The sequence below is a fragment of the Nerophis lumbriciformis genome, linkage group LG32 (assembly GCF_033978685.3).
Source record: "Nerophis lumbriciformis linkage group LG32, RoL_Nlum_v2.1, whole genome shotgun sequence".
NCBI lineage: Eukaryota > Metazoa > Chordata > Actinopteri > Syngnathiformes > Syngnathidae > Nerophis > Nerophis lumbriciformis.
The window spans coordinates 9,168,039-9,186,090 of record NC_084579.2 but is presented as its reverse complement, the minus strand read 5'-3'; the positions used below and the strand labels follow the sequence as shown (position 1 = coordinate 9,186,090).

At 38.4% G+C, this 18,052-nt stretch overlaps 2 protein-coding genes across 2 annotated transcripts in view; one reads left to right on the top strand and one right to left on the bottom strand.

The window, feature by feature from the left end:
• The window catches only part of myo1hb (myosin IHb), a 61,499-nt gene extending 47,268 nt beyond the window's left edge, over positions 1-14,231 (bottom strand). Inside the window, exon 1 of the mRNA XM_061927232.1 lies at positions 13,944-14,231. Coding sequence (XP_061783216.1) covers positions 13,944-13,988 — 45 coding nt within the window. The 5' untranslated portion in view covers positions 13,989-14,231. The remainder of the gene's footprint in view (positions 1-13,943) is intronic.
• Positions 14,232-16,340: 2,109 nt separating this feature from the next.
• The window catches only part of ssh1b (slingshot protein phosphatase 1b), a 54,840-nt gene continuing 53,128 nt past the window's right edge, over positions 16,341-18,052 (top strand). Inside the window, exon 1 of the mRNA XM_061926742.1 lies at positions 16,341-16,435. Within this exon, the coding sequence (XP_061782726.1) occupies positions 16,349-16,435 (87 nt within the window). The 5' untranslated portion in view covers positions 16,341-16,348. The remainder of the gene's footprint in view (positions 16,436-18,052) is intronic.

The following is an 18,052-nucleotide window of genomic DNA, read 5'->3' as shown; positions in this document are numbered from 1 at the left end:
TTATGTAGACCACAAGGAAGTATTTTAAATTTATAAAAAAAGAATACTAATATGACTCCTTTAATGCGCCCTATAATCTGGTGCTCCTTTTGTATGAAAAAATATCAAAAATAGACCATTCATCGGCAATGCGCCTTAAAATCCGGTGCGCCCTATAGTCCGGAAAATACGGTAATTTACTGAAAACAAAAACTGTTATTGTCAGGTTCAAACACTGATGACAAGAAGCAAAGAATCAAACAGAGACAGAATTCAATTTGGCTCAGTGAGGAGAAGCGTGTACATCTGTTACTTGTACAGTGTCATTACGCTCTGGCGAAAGATTGTACGCCTCCTCTTTTATATGGACTTTCCCTGATTACATGTCAACAGCTGTTTCTAAAAGACGGGGGTCGTAAACAGCCACCGCCTTTGGTTACAACAGTTCAAAGAAAAGGTAGCCTTGAGGGAAGTCAGGCCCTGCTTCCTCTCCGCTTTGTAGTTCTTGGGTCAAGACAAAATCTTTCTGTGGATTACACTAGAAGAAAGAAACATAACACCTTCATGTTGCTTCCCATCCTACACAGTGGAGTTTTACAAGCCTTTTGATTGGTAAGATTAAAGACAGCTTTTGTCTTCTCGCCGGGAACTCATGGCAATACAAAGTTTTGTGATAAACTTAGATACAATTATTCTGACATTTATCAACTGTAAAATTAACAGATTGAACATCAACATACCGTAATGTCCTATACATTGTGACTGCGCTTTTTAAAGTGAATTCCTGGCAACCACAGCTGCTGGTGTTTTACCGTAGATTGTGCAGATTTTTTTTTACAGTGCATAGTTAAAGTTAGAACATTTGGTTGGTATCAATAATGAGTTTTATTTAACAGCCTCTATGTATTGCGGGTTAGGCTAATAATAAATAATAAGGGAAATTCAGCCCACTAACTGACTTGTTTGCTAGTTAAGCATCCAACAAACATCGTATCAGCCTTCATTGATAAACAAACAGAAACAACACAAAGCTGTTTTTTGATGAACAACAACAATTAAAAGTCACACGATAGAAGATTTGTCTTGGCATCAGTTGCACGTGGTTTACCACAATCATCTAAAATGCACACAACCGTAAAACATCAAAGTTTGATGTGCGGCTACAAGTGGAAGAGGAAAGTCTATCTGACCCTGAGGCCATCACTGGAGACGGCGCTCCTTTGTCCCGGTCTATCCAGCATGGTGCAGGATCCTGTTACGAATAGACTTAAAGTGGGCAGTCCGGCCCCCGTGAAAGAGATAGCGCTCCTTGCTCGTGGGACCATTGACAGACAACTACGAGAGAACGCTTTGAGGGGCTCCTGGTCTTCAAGTCAAAGATGATTACTGATTGAAGTTTGCATTTTTCTGTTAAAAATAAATTATTTGTAATCTTTGGTCACTTAGAGACAGGGAAAATATCAATTTTAAGCCCCTTGGTTACACATATTTCAAAGAATCCATGCCCAAAAATGAACAGGAAGAGGTTATGCTTTGAAGTGGCTAATTTTTTATGTTTCTATAAACGCAGTCGCACTTCAACTCCTTCGTCCAAAAGGGTTTAGAAGTTTAAACCAGATGCATTAAGAAATATATGCAATGCCAAAAAGTGAAGCTTGTGAGTTTTCACTACAGACATCGTGGCAAACTTTGATGATTCGCATAAAACAAGAAACTCGAATAACGTGGCTCTCCAAGATCAGATTTTGAACGAATGGTAGTACAGCAGTGACGTGCAGTCACTAGAGGCGGGGCCTCACCTGCCATCATGGAAAGAAAAAAAATGTAAAAAGAAAGAAAATTAATTAAATTGTTATATGTATCCAGTGATTATACTATAAAGTCATTTTCCATTTAACTTCACCAGTTTTAGATTATTTTTATTCAAAATCGCTGAATTTTCACATTTGCCGTTCAAATACTGAGAAGAGACGGTGCGGTGATCAGCAGCCAGTTGAGGCACGTCACTCAGTGCCTCAACATGGATTCCGGACTCGGCTAACTGCTGGCCTGCTGTGCAGTGAGACTGTATTGCTATATGAACTATATTATACATTTCCATAGCTTAGTTAGCTGAGGTATATAATGTACAGTGTATTTTGTCAACAACTGTATGTGTGTAACGTATTTCTTGTGCTGAGCGATCATAAAACGGCTGCAAAAGATGCACTGGCTGAGGCTCCAGTAATCCCGCCTCCTGCACTCCCGCCGTAGAATTGTTATATCAACTAAAGCCCACACTTAAACTTTCCACGTGCAAGATTGAATCTATTTAAAAAAGTTATTTCATAAGAAGCCAAAAAGTGCAAAAACAATAATGTTCGTGTTGGAGGAGTTGTGAATGACTGCAGGGCCACAACATTAGGTACACCTGCAGACTGCAGGTGTATCTAATTCACAACTCCTCCAACACGAACATTATTGTTTTTGCACTTTTTGGCTTCTTATCAAATAACTTTTGTAACCTATTTTCATGGGCTTTCCTCTTTGTGATGTTAAGTTCCTGTTATGCGCTGTTATACAGTATATGCCTTGAGCTCTTATTTTGAAGGCGCTAAGAGCGGAAGTGATGACACGTTGCGGAGGTATTTGAAAGAAGGTAAATAAAGTGGTCCTCGTGTAAACTGGAGCCTCCGTGTTTGTTATTTTGTAGTTTCATACAGTATAGGCGACATTTATAAACCCTCGGTTGCACTTTTTTAAATAGATTCAATCTTGCACGTGGAAAGTTTAAGTGAGGGCTTTAGTTGCGGCGCATGGACTTAATTTATAAGAAAAGGTAAGACCATAATAACGTTTTTTTTAATTAAATGTGCTTTTTTGTGTGCTACAGTTTGTATGTGTAAAGTTAAAGTTAAGTTAAAGTACCAATGATTGTCACACACACACTAGGTGTAATGAAATTTGTCATCTGCATTTGACCCATCCCCTTGATCACCCCCTGGGAGGTGAGGGGAGCAGTGGGCAGCAGCGGCACCGCGCCCGGGAATCATTTTTGGTGATTTAACGCCCAATTCCAACCTTTGATGCTGAGTGCCAAGCAGGTAAGAATGCTGGTATGAGCTTTTAAACATAACCCGTTAACTGCTGCCAATCAAATGGTGAATAAGATACTCTTTAGGGTTCATATGTTTGTAAATCTGACTGTGATGAAGTCAGTGCCTCACCAGCCATCAACCTCACCGCACGTCACTGTAGTACAGCCCTAGCAAGGTTTATAGACGACTTTTCTTAACTAGTAGAACAGCACCAAGAGGAGACAGGAACCTGCTTAAAATCACAAGTTACATTACATCACAGGTGTCAAACTCAAGGCCCGGGGGCCAGAGCTGGCCCGCGACATCATTTTATCTGGCCCGCAAACAACTGGAAATTATATGTGTCAATAAAGTACTTCATATTTTCTCACTAATGTAATCTGTAATTGATTTTTTTTTATTTTGACGGAAAAAATGCAGTGCAGGCCAAATGTTTGGACACCTTCTCATTCACACCACAACTGATGGTCCCAACCCCATTGATAAAGCAAGAAATTCCACTAATCAACCCTGATTAGGCACACCTGTGAAGTGAAAACCATTTCAGGTGACTACCTCTTGAAGCTCATCGAGAGAATGCCAAGAGTGTGCAAAGCAGTAATCAGAGCAAAGGGTGGCTACTTTGAAGAAACTAGGATATAAAACATGTTTTCAGTTATTTCACCTTTTTTTGTTAAGTACATAACTCCATTCATAGTTTTGATGCCTTCAGTGACAATCGACAATGTAAATAGTCATGAAAATAAAGAAAACGCAGTGAATGAGAAGGTGTGTCTAAACCTTTGGCCTATACTGTATATGTACTGCTTGAAATCCATCCATCCATTTTTTACCGCTTGTCTCTTGTGTTGGGGTCGCGGGGGTGCTGGAGCCTAGCTCAGCTGCATTCGGGCGGAAGGCGGGGTACACCCTGGACAAGTCGCCACCTCATCGCAAGGCCAACACAGATAGACAGACAACATTCACACTCACATTCACACACAAGGGACCATTTAGTGTTGCCAATCAACCTATCCCCAGGTGCATGTCTTTGGAGGTGGGAGGAAGCCACGTAGTCACTGGGAGAACATGCAAGCTCCACACAGAAAGATCCCGAGCCCGGGTTTGAACTCAATTTGTATTGTGAGGCACATGCACTAACCCCTGTTCCACCGTGCTGCTTGAAATTGCATACCTTTTAAATTTTAACAGTGTCCAATATTGCAACAAATATTACAGTATATTATCATACTTTCCAAACATGTTTTTGTGCAAATAAAAATGAATAAAAATACTTAACTTTACAGCAAACTGCCCATCAAATTAATAAAAATGACAACCCCGCCTTCTGCCCGATTGTAGCTGAGATAGGCTCCAGCTCCCCCCGCGACCCCGAAGGAAATAAGCGGTAGAAAATGGATGGATGGATGGACAATAAATGTTACGTTGTTCTTTACAGCATCCATCCATCCATCCATTTTCTACCGCTTGTCCCGTTCGGGGTCGCGGGGGTGCTGGAGCCCATCTCAGCTGCATTCGGGCATATTACTGTAAATTGAAAAAAACTACTACTGTTTTTTGCGTAAAAATTTTGTTGACTGAGATGCCAGTTTTTGACTGTAAAATCTACGGTTGTTGTTTTGTTTTTTTTGTCCTGTCCAGCTTCTCAGGCAAATCATATAGTCGATGTAGATGCATACTTGCCAACCTTGAGACCTCCGATTTCGGGGGCGGGGGGCGTGGTTGACGGCGGGGGCGTGGTTAAGAGGGGACAGCTACAATTCACCAAGTCAAGTATTTCATACATATACACATATATATACATATACATATATATATATATATATATATATATATATATATATATATATATATATATATATACATATATATATATATACATCATGAAAATATGCAAACAAAACTGTGTTTAGATAATTGATACTTCAAACTTGCATAAATAAATCTTAATATAACATAACTTGGCTTCTGAGAGCTTCAAAATGTAATGAATAAAATGCTAAAGTTGTTGATAAACAACCAATTATTTTAATAATTAAATATGGTCATTTTAAATGAATTATTATGATCATTTAAAATTATTTCCAATATGTTTATTTTAATGTATAATTCTATGGCTGGATGTAATAGGGAGTCAGAAAAAATACAAATTAAAATACAATTAATTTTGATGTTTTTAGCAAAATATAGTAAAAATGTATTTAGTTTTTTTTTTTTTTAATTAATATATTTATTTTTAGGTAAGATAAACATAATACAATTTATCTCTAGTCTGGATGATTTAGTTCTTTTCATAAAAAAAAGGCTGTCCTCACTCAAGTCCGCATGGAGCTGGAGGGGGCGTGGCCTCCAGCTCCGGCTGAAAATCGGGAGATTTTCGGGAGAATATTTGTCCCGGGAGGTTTTCGGGAGAGGCGCTGAATTTCGGGAGTCTCCTGGAAAATTCGGGAGGGTTGGCAAGTATGTGTAGATGCCCATATCGGCTGTTCAGATTTACTTTACAAAAGAGAAGTGTAGGATACTTCTCTTGTTGCCTTATTTGTATTTGACTTTATTAAATGTATTTATATTATCATTTGGTGCAGCCGGGCCGGAGCAGGAGGGGATAGAAAGAGAAAAAAAGGAAGACCGAGGGGAGAATTGTGGGGACAAGAGGGGGATTAGACAGAGAGACAAAAACAACAACAGCAAACACAACAACAACAACAACAATAAAGCAACATCAGCAAATAGGATATGTACAAATATGATGGTAAAAGTGATAGCAAAGAAGCAGTTAGCGAAATAAATATTGATACAGAAATGACAATGAGCATTATTACACTACAAATGGAGCAATACAAATACCAATAGAAATAGCGCTATTGATAATGAACAATACCAATAATTTACCTCTATTATCAACAATACAGTTGTTCAAATGCAACAATACATATACGTAATGATAACTAGAGATACAAAAGAATGCAGGTTGTTGTTTTTAAAGGTGTATTACTGTAAATGGAAAGACGGTACATTTGTTTTTACTGTGGAAAAACTGGCAGCTAAATTGCCAGAATAAAAAAAAAGAACTTGTACTGTTTTTCCATTAACAATATAATGTTGTAAAAACCAATGTCAATTTAACACAAAAATTCTGGCAACTAAGCTGCCAGCTTTTTCCATAATAATGAAATCCAGAGGCAAATCCATACATTATTCGCTGTTACAAGCGGCCCTCTGATGGCAGCCATCCCTCAACGAAAACCAGTTTGACATCCCTGCATTACATCATACTAGAGATTCAATTAAAAGCTAAATTGATTATTAAAGTGTGTGTAGTCACCTTCTTCCCTTCCAAATTCATGTGTGTCATGATTGGATCGGTCTTGTTCGGTAAAAACCGATCAATGCCAAAGATTTTCAACTTCGATCCTTGTGTATCCTCAGACAAACATAGTCCCGCTCGATGGCACTTCTAGAAATCCGGAAGTTCACCCATGGTGGAGCCTCAGTCGGTGAGTAAAAATATGTCGCCACACTCCACCGTCTTCTCTCTAATTCTCATACTCAACAGGACAGGCAGGTTGAGGTACAACGGGAAGGAGGTACTGTAGCTAATGAGGCGGTAATGAGTTACGTGGTTCTAGAAGGACCAGGATTGTTTTAAACATTCATGGACCTTAGGCAGCAAACGTTCATTCAGCGCTGTGGTGAGTGTCGAACACACACACACAATGGTCAGTGTGTGTGTGTGTGTGTGTCAGGCTGTAATACAAGGATGTGTGCAGTAACTCTATCCATCCGGGGTCTCGTCCTCCCCATAAAATTAAAGCACAGGTGTTTGATTACTGATCTTTGATTAGACTGATGCATTTCAACTTAATTAACAACAAACAACTATTTGCCGTACATGCAATTAAAAAAATAATCTATATTTTTGTATTAGGAATATTGATATCTTTAAAATGTTATGTCATAGATCAGGGGTGTCCAACTCATTTTCATTGAGGGCCACATCGCAGTAAGGGCCGCTTTCTTTTAAATTAATTTAAATTATGCATGCGGGTAATAACCTGTGATTAATCATGATTAATCGAAATGCATATGCATTTGATTATTAGGTTTTTTTTTCCATGTATAACTTGCTTTAAAATCATAAATAAAGGTGACAAGCAGATACGTAACTATTTGTTTTCATCTCACAAAAATAGTTTTGCAATACAGTATATAATAAATGTAATTGGCATGACTTAGACTTAGCCTTAGACAAACTTTATTGATCTCCAATGGAAATTGTTCCCCACAGTGGCTCAGTTACATAGGATGGAAAGGGTAAGGTTGGAAAGGATAATGCAGGTATAAAGTAGACTAAAAATGTACCATAGTAGCAATATAAGATATAGTAATATTTACATACCATATATACAGTATATAGTATATACTGATATATTATAATATATTTGTATAAAATATAAACAATATATAACAAATCCCAATTACCATGTACAATATTACAGTATATGTAACAGCTGCAGCAAAAAAAAGGGCAGCATAAAATAGAGAGTAGATCCAGCAGAAAATATACATTATAAACAAAGAGAGGTAGCTAACATAGAAGCGGTCAGGTAATAGACAGATATCATCTATTGCTGTATGGCAGTGATTACACAGCTGGAGTGCGGAATGAAGGAGTTCTAGAATCGAACACTGTGGGAACGAAGCTGAAAGTTTAAAATATGCCTTTTTTTTCTGTCAAAATTTAAAGAACGAATGCATTTAGTATAAAAAAATTAAAATTAAAATAAAAAAGTATTTTATTGAAACCCATTTTTTCCAGGCTTTCGCGGGCCACATAAAATGATGTAGGGGACCAGAACTGGCCCCCCGGGCCTTGAGTTTGACACCCGTGTCATACATGATATATTTTATCATTTACTCCTATTTTAGTGTGTAAAATTTATATTTTCCAACCGATATGTCTCTCTTAAAAAAACACATTTTAATGCTACCAACAGCTCAGTGACAAGGTGGCCACGACTTTGGCCCCTCCTTTAATATTTAACATTGAGTTTCCTGCAGGCATCAACAAAGACATCTAACATTACGATCTGCTAATGGGGTTGAACATGGGGTGACATAAGAGAGCTTGTCGGAGGACTTGTCATTACCATAATGTAATCCATTGTCCACACAGATGAATTGGAAAAACAATGCGAGCACTTACTGTTCACACTTTGTAGTAACTTATCATGTTTCACTAAAGGTACACATGTACAGTGCACGGTGGTCCAATTGGATACATAACTTTATAGCACGAGGCAAGACGACCGGTCTACTGTTCTTTAAATGCAAAGTGATGCTTAAAAGGGAACGTTGACAACTGTCATTAAAATGCAACAAAGCCTTAAACCAAATGAATAACATCTCAAATACTGCACTCTGTGTGAGGAAATTAGTTCATACGTTTTGCATTTACTTCACATCTTATAAAGTATGTTTCTAATACTCGAGAAAAAAAATAGGATTACAAAGTCCGATAATTTGATTTGGCTTACCTTCGTGTCCATGCTGTCGCGAATCCTTGGCTCCAGAAGCCCTGTGTGAGTCCAAACAAGCTGCTGTGGGTAACAGTGGGTGTATACACAGCATAGCCCACTGCTATTTATGAGTGTCCCAGCATGTCCTCACTCCATCAGTCTCTCACTAATAGCCTAATTAATAAAAACGATGAGCCGTAATGTAGCCGTAAATACTCAGTTCCAGCTTTGCAACTCAGCTGGTTGAGGTTTTATTGCTGATGCAGACTGCCTTGTGGGACAATAACTACCATAACAATGTCCAGCTATTAAATTGAACTAGCAGGCCTCTCACTTTGACCTCACAAATCATGAATACACTCCAAAAATGTGGTGAAAGTACTCCAAATGGGATACAAGTCCACGTTTGTGTCTATTTCAGGCAATTGTCTCTGCCAAATGTCCGATATTACAGCCATAAAATGCATTTATTTGACGTTGGCGCTAAGCATTATGGGTACGGAAATTGAAGCCGAGATAGCTACTTATTTACCTAACTCTGAACTAGGGATGTCCCGATCCAGGTTTTTGCACTTCCGATCCGATACCGATATTGTTTTTGCACTTCCGATCCGATACCGATACTGACCGATACCGATACTGGCCTATCCGAGCATGTATTAAAGTTTAAAGTTATTTAGCCTACTTAGTTGTCAGAATCATGTTGAAAAGGGTTTTAGTACTCTTGATAACAACTAGCCAGCTGAATTAGGGGAGTTTGAATAATACACAATGGTTGGTAACAAGAAACTGACCTGTTTATTCAAGGATAAACACAAAATAGACAAAATTATACATGACAAACAGAAATGGCATCATTGAACTAGGGCTGGGCGATATGGCCTTTTTTTAATATTGCGATATTTTAAGGCCATATTGCGATACACAATATATACCGGTATGTGGATATTTTGCCTTAGCCTTGAATGAACACTTGATGCATATAATCACAGCAGTATGATGATTCTATGTGTCTACATTAAAACATTCTTCTTCATACTGCATTAATATATGCTACTTTTAAACTTTCATGAAGGAAATCACAACTAAAAAAAATCCCTATTTTTTTCATACGGTGTTGATCTGGAAATGTTTGCCTCGGCATTTTGATGGTGTGGACGTGTGGCACCGAATGGAGATAAGCGTCTCGACAGACGTTACAATATTTGAACAACGATGACGAAAATTGTTTTCTCTGTCGTGTCCGTGTGTCGAAAATTGTTATGCGCTTATTTTTTTATTTGATTTTGTGCGTGGCATAGATTTGTCGTGCGCAATTGCACCTTAGAGGGAGCGTTGCTAGCACGGCTGCGCTAGCATCACAGCTAACGTTAGCCATGCTGCTACCTCTCTGCTCGGGGAGGGCGTATACGTATGTGACGTATGACGTGACAGTATGTGACGTATGACGTGACAGTATGTGGCGTGTGTAAGAAGGTGCGCTTGCTGTCTGTGAGAGGGAGACACAGGAAAGAGTGAGAAGAGCCTGTCGTGTAATGCCAGCAGCTAAAAGCAACTGCGTGAGAATCCACAGACCTGTGGATGTGTTGAAGGTGTGCTGGAAAATGCGGAACGGAAATTAGGGAGCAGCAGAAAAGTGGAATGTATTATTTAGATAGGTGCGTTGGACAACACGGACCGGAGTTTTTTTTAAAACTGGATCTGGATCGGCATTTTCCCATGCCTTGCCGATACGCATTTTTTGGCAAATATCGGCGGCCGATGCGATCCAAATATCGGATCGGGACATCCCTACTCTGAACTCAAAAACACACTACAGAATATTGTGGGAAGTGCTATTAAAGCTTAAAATGTAAGCTAACTTTATATACATTACCGGTACAGGCCAAAAGTTTGAACACACCTTCTCATTCAATGGTTTTTCTTTATTTTCATGACTATTTATATTGTTGTCATGATCCATGGCCAGATCATGTTTTGTTTAGTTATGAACTGTTAGTTTTGGACTCCCTTAGTTCCTGTTTTGTGCACCTCTGGGTTTGTTTTGGTTTCCATGGGGATTAATTGGGATCACCTGCCTCTGGTTAGTGGTCATGCGGCACGCTCACCTGCTATCGACCACTAATCAGAGAGCTATTTATTCTCGTTGCTCGCCACACTCGGTCTGGCTTCATTGTTTGCTGTACGCAACAGGTTGGTATTTCTTGGCTCCTAGTTTATGATTCCTGCGCTAAGTGGTTGTCTTAGCTTCCCGTGCGATCGGCATGTTTTCCTTTTGCTTGTTTTCTGTTTTTGGTACGTGTTTGATTTACGAAGATTAAATCATGTTCCTACCTGCACGCCTTGTCCGGAGTGGTCCGTCTGCATCCCGAGAGAACGAACCCCGCAGTGAGATGCGACCCAATCGTAACAATTGTAGATTGTCACTGAAGGCATCAAATCTATGAATGAACACATGTGGAGTTATGTACTTAACAAAAAAAGGTGAAATACCTGAAAACATTTTTTATATTCTAGTTTCTTCAAAACAACCACCCTTTGCTCTGATTACTGCTTTACACACTCTTGGCATTCTCTCCATGAGCTTCAAGAGGTAGTCACCTGAAATGGTTTTCACTTCACAGGTGTCGTAGTTTTGATGCATTCAGTGAAAAAATGTACAATGTAAATAAATAGTCATGAAAATAAAGAAAACACATTGAAATGAGAAGGTATGTCCAAACTTTTGGCCTGTACTGTACGTATGTGTCCATTTTACCGTCTTGTAGGTGCCAGATGTCCAATAATGTAAACATAAAATATACGTATCTCTTATAGGCATTAGGTATTTGTAGATAGAGACAGTAGAGCCAAGATGGCTGGGTATTTTCGTGCAATAAGAGAGGTCTGAATTCAGCAGTACAAAAAAGGTGTTTCCAAGATGACAGAAACTTGTAAAGGATTTGAATATTTTTAATGCTAAATACACGTATTACTCGCATACAGATACACCTAATGAAATGAGTATATTGATATTCCCATCATATTTTAGTTTCATGCTAACTACTTTATATTTATTATAGTACATAGGTAGTTAGTGGTTAGTATTAAATTGCCACACATCCAAAGGGTCACACAATAGAACACTGACACGAGGTCTTTGGGAGCGGCAATATTCATCAAGATAAGCCAGCGGAGGAGCGGTTACCATGGAAACCGGAATCAAATAGCACAAAGACAACTCAACTCCCCTTTAGAAAAGTACATCCGATTTTGGGGAGAAAGAGAGGACAGGCAAAATGTGGTGGTATGTCACCATTTCCCTACTTGTGGCCATGAGGGAATTGTATATCTTTACTTCAAACAATCACACCGTATAATAAATTTAAGATGGTGATTTTGAAAATTGCAAACAACTTGGTGTGCTTTGTTAGAGATGAAACCAGTACACCGAGGAGAAAGAGTTCTCCTCCCTTTGCTCACTAAATAAATATTGAGTATTTATTTGCTAAAATGGTGTAACTATGCCTGAGTTCAAACCCCGGCCGAGTCATACCAAAGACTCTAAAAATGAGACCAGTTACCTCCCTGCTTGGCACTCAGCATTAAGGGTTGGAATTGGGGGTTAAATCGCCAAAAATGATTCCCGGGCGTGACCACTGCTGCTGCTCACTGCTCCCCTCACCTCCCAGAAGGTGAACAAGGGGATGGGTCAAATGCAGAGGACAACTTTCACCACACCTAGTGTGTGTGTGTGTGACAATCATTGGTACTTTAACTTTAACTCATGGCACAACTTTACTGCTTACCTGTTACTTAATTCAGTTAAAGCCCTCTCCTTTAACATCAGAATCATGGCTTTACAAACCCCAAACACACTCCAGAATCTCGTGAAACATGCTATTAAAGCTTCAAAGGTGAGGCAAACCAATATTAGCTTCCATTTTAAGCTCTTGTAGATGCCATATGCAGAGGTGGGTAGTAACGCGCTACATTTACTCCGTTACATCTACTTGAGTAACTTTTGGGATAAATTGTACTTCTAAGAGTAGTTTTAATGCAACTTACTTTTACTTTTACTTGAGTATATTTATAGAGAAGAAACGCTACTTTTACTCCGCTACTTTTACCTACATTCAGCTCGCTACTCGCTACTAATTTTTATCGATCTGTTAATGCACGCTTTGTTTGTTTTGGTCTGTCAGACAGACCTTCAAAGTGCCTGCCTTACTGGTGACGTTTCACTCCGTTCCACCAATAAAATGCAGTCACTAGTGACGTTTGACTCCGTTCCACCAATCAGATGCAGTCACTGGTGACGTTGGACCAATCAAACAGAGCCAGGCGGTCACATGACCTGACTTAAACAAGTTGAAAAACTTATTGGGGTGTTACCATTTAGTGGTCAATTGTACGGAATATGTACTGTACTGTGCAATCTACTAATACAAGTTTCAATCAATCAATCAAAAGTGTGAAGGAAAAAAGACACTTTTTTATTTCAAACGTACATCCCGTCACAAGCCTAAAGACTGACTGCACAGTTCCTGTCTTCACAATAAAAGTGCCGCTCCATCGCGCCTGCGCTTTCAAAATAAGAGTCTCCGAAAGCCAGCGCAAACAAGCTAGCAAGCTACGGAATTTGCCGCCAATGTATTTCTTGTAAAGTGTGTGAAAACGAATATGGAAGCTGGACAAATAAGATACCAAAAACCAACCACTTTCATGTGGTATTAGACAGAAAGGAGGAACTTTTTTTCTCCTGCATTTGAAAACGTGGACGTTAAGCACTGATGTCTGATTACAATCAATGCAAGTCATCAGAATCAGGTAATACACCAACTTATATTCTTGTCAACATGAAAGAAAGGAATCTATATGTGTTAAACATGCATGTATATTCATTAAAACACCTTTAACATGTAAACAAAAACGGCAAAATAAATAAATATAAATGATATACTGTATATATCAATGTATGTGTATATATGTATATATATATATATATATATATATATATATATATATGATATGTGTGTGTATGTTTCTCATCAGTTACTCAGTACTTGAGTAGTTTTTTCACAACATACTTTTTACTTTTACTCAAGTAAATATTTGGGTGACTACTCCTTACTTTTACTTGAGTAATAAATCTCTAAAGTAACAGTACTTTTACTTGAGTACAATTTCTGGCTACTCTACCCACCTCTGGCCATATGTCTAGTATTGTTGTCATAACTTGCATCTCTATGACATTGGCGCTGAGCATTATGGGTATAATCATTGGCGCCAAGATGGCGGCCATTTTATCTCATCGGTAACGATTCAACTACGCAAAATAGAGTCAACTAGGCAAAATAGAGGCTAGTAGTTAAAACTCGCCACAAACCTTTAATTCGGAATTTCGCCGAAGTAGGGTGAATGTGGACAACATGCAACAGCTTTACGTTGCATGGGGGCGACGTTGGCTCCGAAGGAAAATCAGCTACACATTTGCTGCCTTCTATTCCTCAATGAGATGGGTCGAATGCGGAGTCAAATTTCGTTAAACAAAATATTATTTTACACCTCGAAGGAGACAAGCGGTAGGAAAATTGATGGATGGACGGACGTTTCAATTGTTATACTTGCTCAGTAGAACTTTTAAAGGTAACGCGCCGGCATGTATGGTGTAATATTCCGCCAATCAGAATAAACTAGGAAGTGATTATTCTACAGCGATAGGCTGCGAGGCACGTCAATCATCTTGCTCCCGCTAACGGTCACGCCCACTGTTTTTTCTGGTTTGGGGTTTCGTTGCTGTCAACATAAATTACAGTTACAATTGAACAGTTAGACGTTTTTAAACTTTAAGAAAAAGAAAAAGCAAGGTCAACAACACTGGTGTCCTAATAATTTTAATACAAACTGCGCAGGCGCTACCAAACACCGGTTTCAAAAATGTCAGTTCGCTATTTTAAACAGGAAGTGACGTACTTTGACATAATAAATCAACAACTTCAAAATTGAAAGTGTACAAATAGACAAAATGGACAATTGTACAAAATAAATCAAATACTTATTAGTACAGTGTCATAGGAAAATAAATAAAGCAATAAAAACATGTATGTAGCAATAAAAAAATTTTATTAAGCAATAAAAAAAATGTTTTTAAACTTTGCACCTTCCTATTAAAACATGGAAGCTACGCGGTAATTTGCAATTATGTAAACAGACTAAACTGGGAAGTTGCAATACTTCACAAAAAATTGTTAGCATATTGCGAATTTATTTAAATCCCTATTTTCAATCAAACATCCTCCGTGTTTGTAATTTTAATACATCAAATCCTGCCGAGTTAGATGTTTTTTTTGTTTTTTTATTATTATTATTTTTTTAATTGAACAATTTACAATACAAACATTTATTCTCAATGTACATAAAAACCACGGCACTTTCAATAAATCTCAACAATTTCAAACAGCCATCAGGTTGAGCAAATACTGTCTTTCGCAAAACATCTAAAGGAAAGAAAACTAAAGCAAATACAAATAGAACATAAAAATAATAACAATTAATAATAATAAATAAATATAATAAGGTACAAAATTCAAACAGACAAAAAAAAAAGGCGAATCTGAATCACTTAAAATTTCTGCAATGACAAAATACATTTTAAGGGCTTTTGTATTTTTTAATCCTGCCGAGTTAGATGTTTTGGGGCTATGTTTTACTTCCGGGGTGACCACGCCCCCTTTTCCCAGGTAGCCTATTGTTCCCAAACATATTTTTCTTGGTGCTGAAACTTGTACAACTCAAACAAACTATAAGTATTATGTATATGTAAGGGTACACAAAAATGGGGAAGCGTTGGCGGAATGGCGATCACAGGTAACAAATGTGCTTCTTTTCCAGCGTTTTCAGCGTTGAGTGTAAGGATGTGTTTCAAGTGGAGTGTGGAAAGAATACTTTACAATTAAACTTGTCATAGTTGGTAGTTATCATGTATTGTGTTGAAATATACAGTGCAGATAGACTGAATGTGGATTCTAAAGGGGAGCATTCCAGTGCAGGCAATGATATTTGCCCTAAAAACTTTGGAAAAGGAGACCAAGGTTCCAGAAAGTCTTCATTCTCCTCCAATACAACTCAAGGTGTGTACATTAGTGTCCAGCTCTTGTTTGTTCCATATCTTTAAAAACACCGTCGATCAAATGATTGTGTGTTTTTCTTCCAGAGACCTTCACGCTTGATGGAGCGCTGGATGCCATCGGCTTTGTGCGGTTCCAGTGAAAAATTTCATTTCTCACCAGTTTTTCATGGGTAAAATTCCATCCATCCATCCATCTTCTTCCGCTTATCCGAGGTCGGGTCGCGGGGGCAGCAGCCTAAGCAGGGAAGCCCAGACTTCCCTCTCCCCAGCCACTTCGTCCAGCTCTTCCCGGGGGATCACGAGGCGTTCCCAGGCCAGCCGGGAGACATAGTCTTCCCAACGTGTCCTGGGTCTTCCAAAACCGAAAACCACACTGTTCCTCCTGAATCCGAGGTTCGACTATCCGGCGTAGTCTCCTCTCCAGTACACCTGAATAGACCTTACCGGGAAGGCTGAGGAGTGTGATCCCACGATAGTTAGAACACACCCTCCGGTTCCCCTTCTTAAAGAGAGGAACCACCACCCCGGTCTGCCAATCCAGAGGTACCGCCCCCGATGTCCACGCGATGCTGCAGAGTGGGTAAAATTGTTGTACTAAAAACATGTTTAATTATTTTTAAAGTAAATTTGCATTTAATTTGTGTGCACAGGTGGCAGATGCCATGGAGATGATGATCCTCAGCATCCTGGGACCCAAGTTGCATTGTGATTGGAGGTTGCCCAGCTACCAAGTAGCCCTCATCACATCGGTAATATTGGAGATTTTTTTGTGCATGTATTAGGGTTTATCAGGAATAAGTTTGTTTGTATTTAATCATCATGTTGTACAACTCGAAACAGAATCTACATTAACTGCCCACAACATTAGGTACACCTGTGCAGCCTTTATTCTCGAATCAATACAGGAGCTGTATCATAAATATGCTTTTGCAAAAATAACGCACTGGTGTGATTGAGGTTTATTATTGTGGTTGTAGTTTGCAATGGTGTATTGAACAACTGGAGTGATACTCGAGTGCTTTCTTAATGTTAAAAACCTTGTTTTTATGCTCTAGCTATGAAAATATTACATTTATACCTAAATGAGGCAATTCCTTGCGAATGCCCCAATGCTGAAGTTGAACTGCATGTAGTATGTAAGTGTTGGTTTGAAAGTCCAGGATGAGTGGAATGTGTTGATGTTGGAATGGTTTGAATAGGTTGAAAAATGTGGGAATTGTGCAACTTGGAAAAATGTCCCATTCATTTCAATGGGAACTTCCTGGAAATTTGGGAAAAGCGGGATTTTTTTGAAAATGGTTTTGAGCATGAATGTCCTGAATGAGCTGAATTGGTTGATGTTGGAACCGTTTAAATTGGTCAAGAAATGTTGAAATAGTAACAGTTTTTTAATTGAGAAATGGTATTATGGAATTTCAGAAAAAACGGGAATTTTTTTATTTCTTAAACCAACCTGTTTTTTTGTCCTGACTAAGAAGAATGTTTTGACAGTGGAATGGTTTGAATCGGTTGAAAAATCTGGGAATTGTGGAAGTTTGAAAAATGGATAATGCATTTTGAATTGGGGAAAATGTCCCGAAAAACTGGGAATTATAGGAAATCCGGTAATTTTTTTTAGAATTATTGAAGGAGAGCACATCATTTCTGAACAGGTTGAATATTTTGAAGTTGAAACTGTTTGAATAGGTTGAAAAATGTGGGAATTGTGCAACTTGGAAAAATGTCCCATTCATTTCAATGGGAACTTCCTGGAAATTTGGGAATTTCGGGAAAAGCGGGATTTTTTTGAAAATGGTTTTGAGCATGAATGTCCTGAATGAGCTGAATTGGTTGATGTTGGAATCGTTTAAATCGGTCAAGAAATGTTGAAGTAGTAACAGTTTTTTAATTGAGAAATGGTATTATGGAATTTCGGAAAAAACGGGAATTTTTTTATTCCTTAAACCAACCTGTTTTTTTGTCCTGTAAGAGGAATGTTTTGACAGGGGAATGGTTTGAATCGGTTGAAAAATGTGGGAATTGTGGAAGTTTGAAAAATGGATAATGCATTTTGAATTGGGGAAAATGTCCCTTAAAACTGGGAATTCTAGGAAATCCGGTAATTTTTTTAGAATTATTGAAGGAGACTACATAATTCCTGAACATGCTGAATATTTTGAAGTTGAAACGGTTTGAATCGGATGAAAAATGTGGGAGTTGTAGAACTTTGAAAAATGTCCCATTCTTTTTCAATAGGAATTTCATGACAATTTGGGAATTTCAAGAAAAGCGCAAATTTAAATTTTGTGAATTTTGGTATTAGTGTTCCTGAAAAAAAGGGACCCAAACACACATAGTGTACAGCAGAATTTTACAGTATATATAAT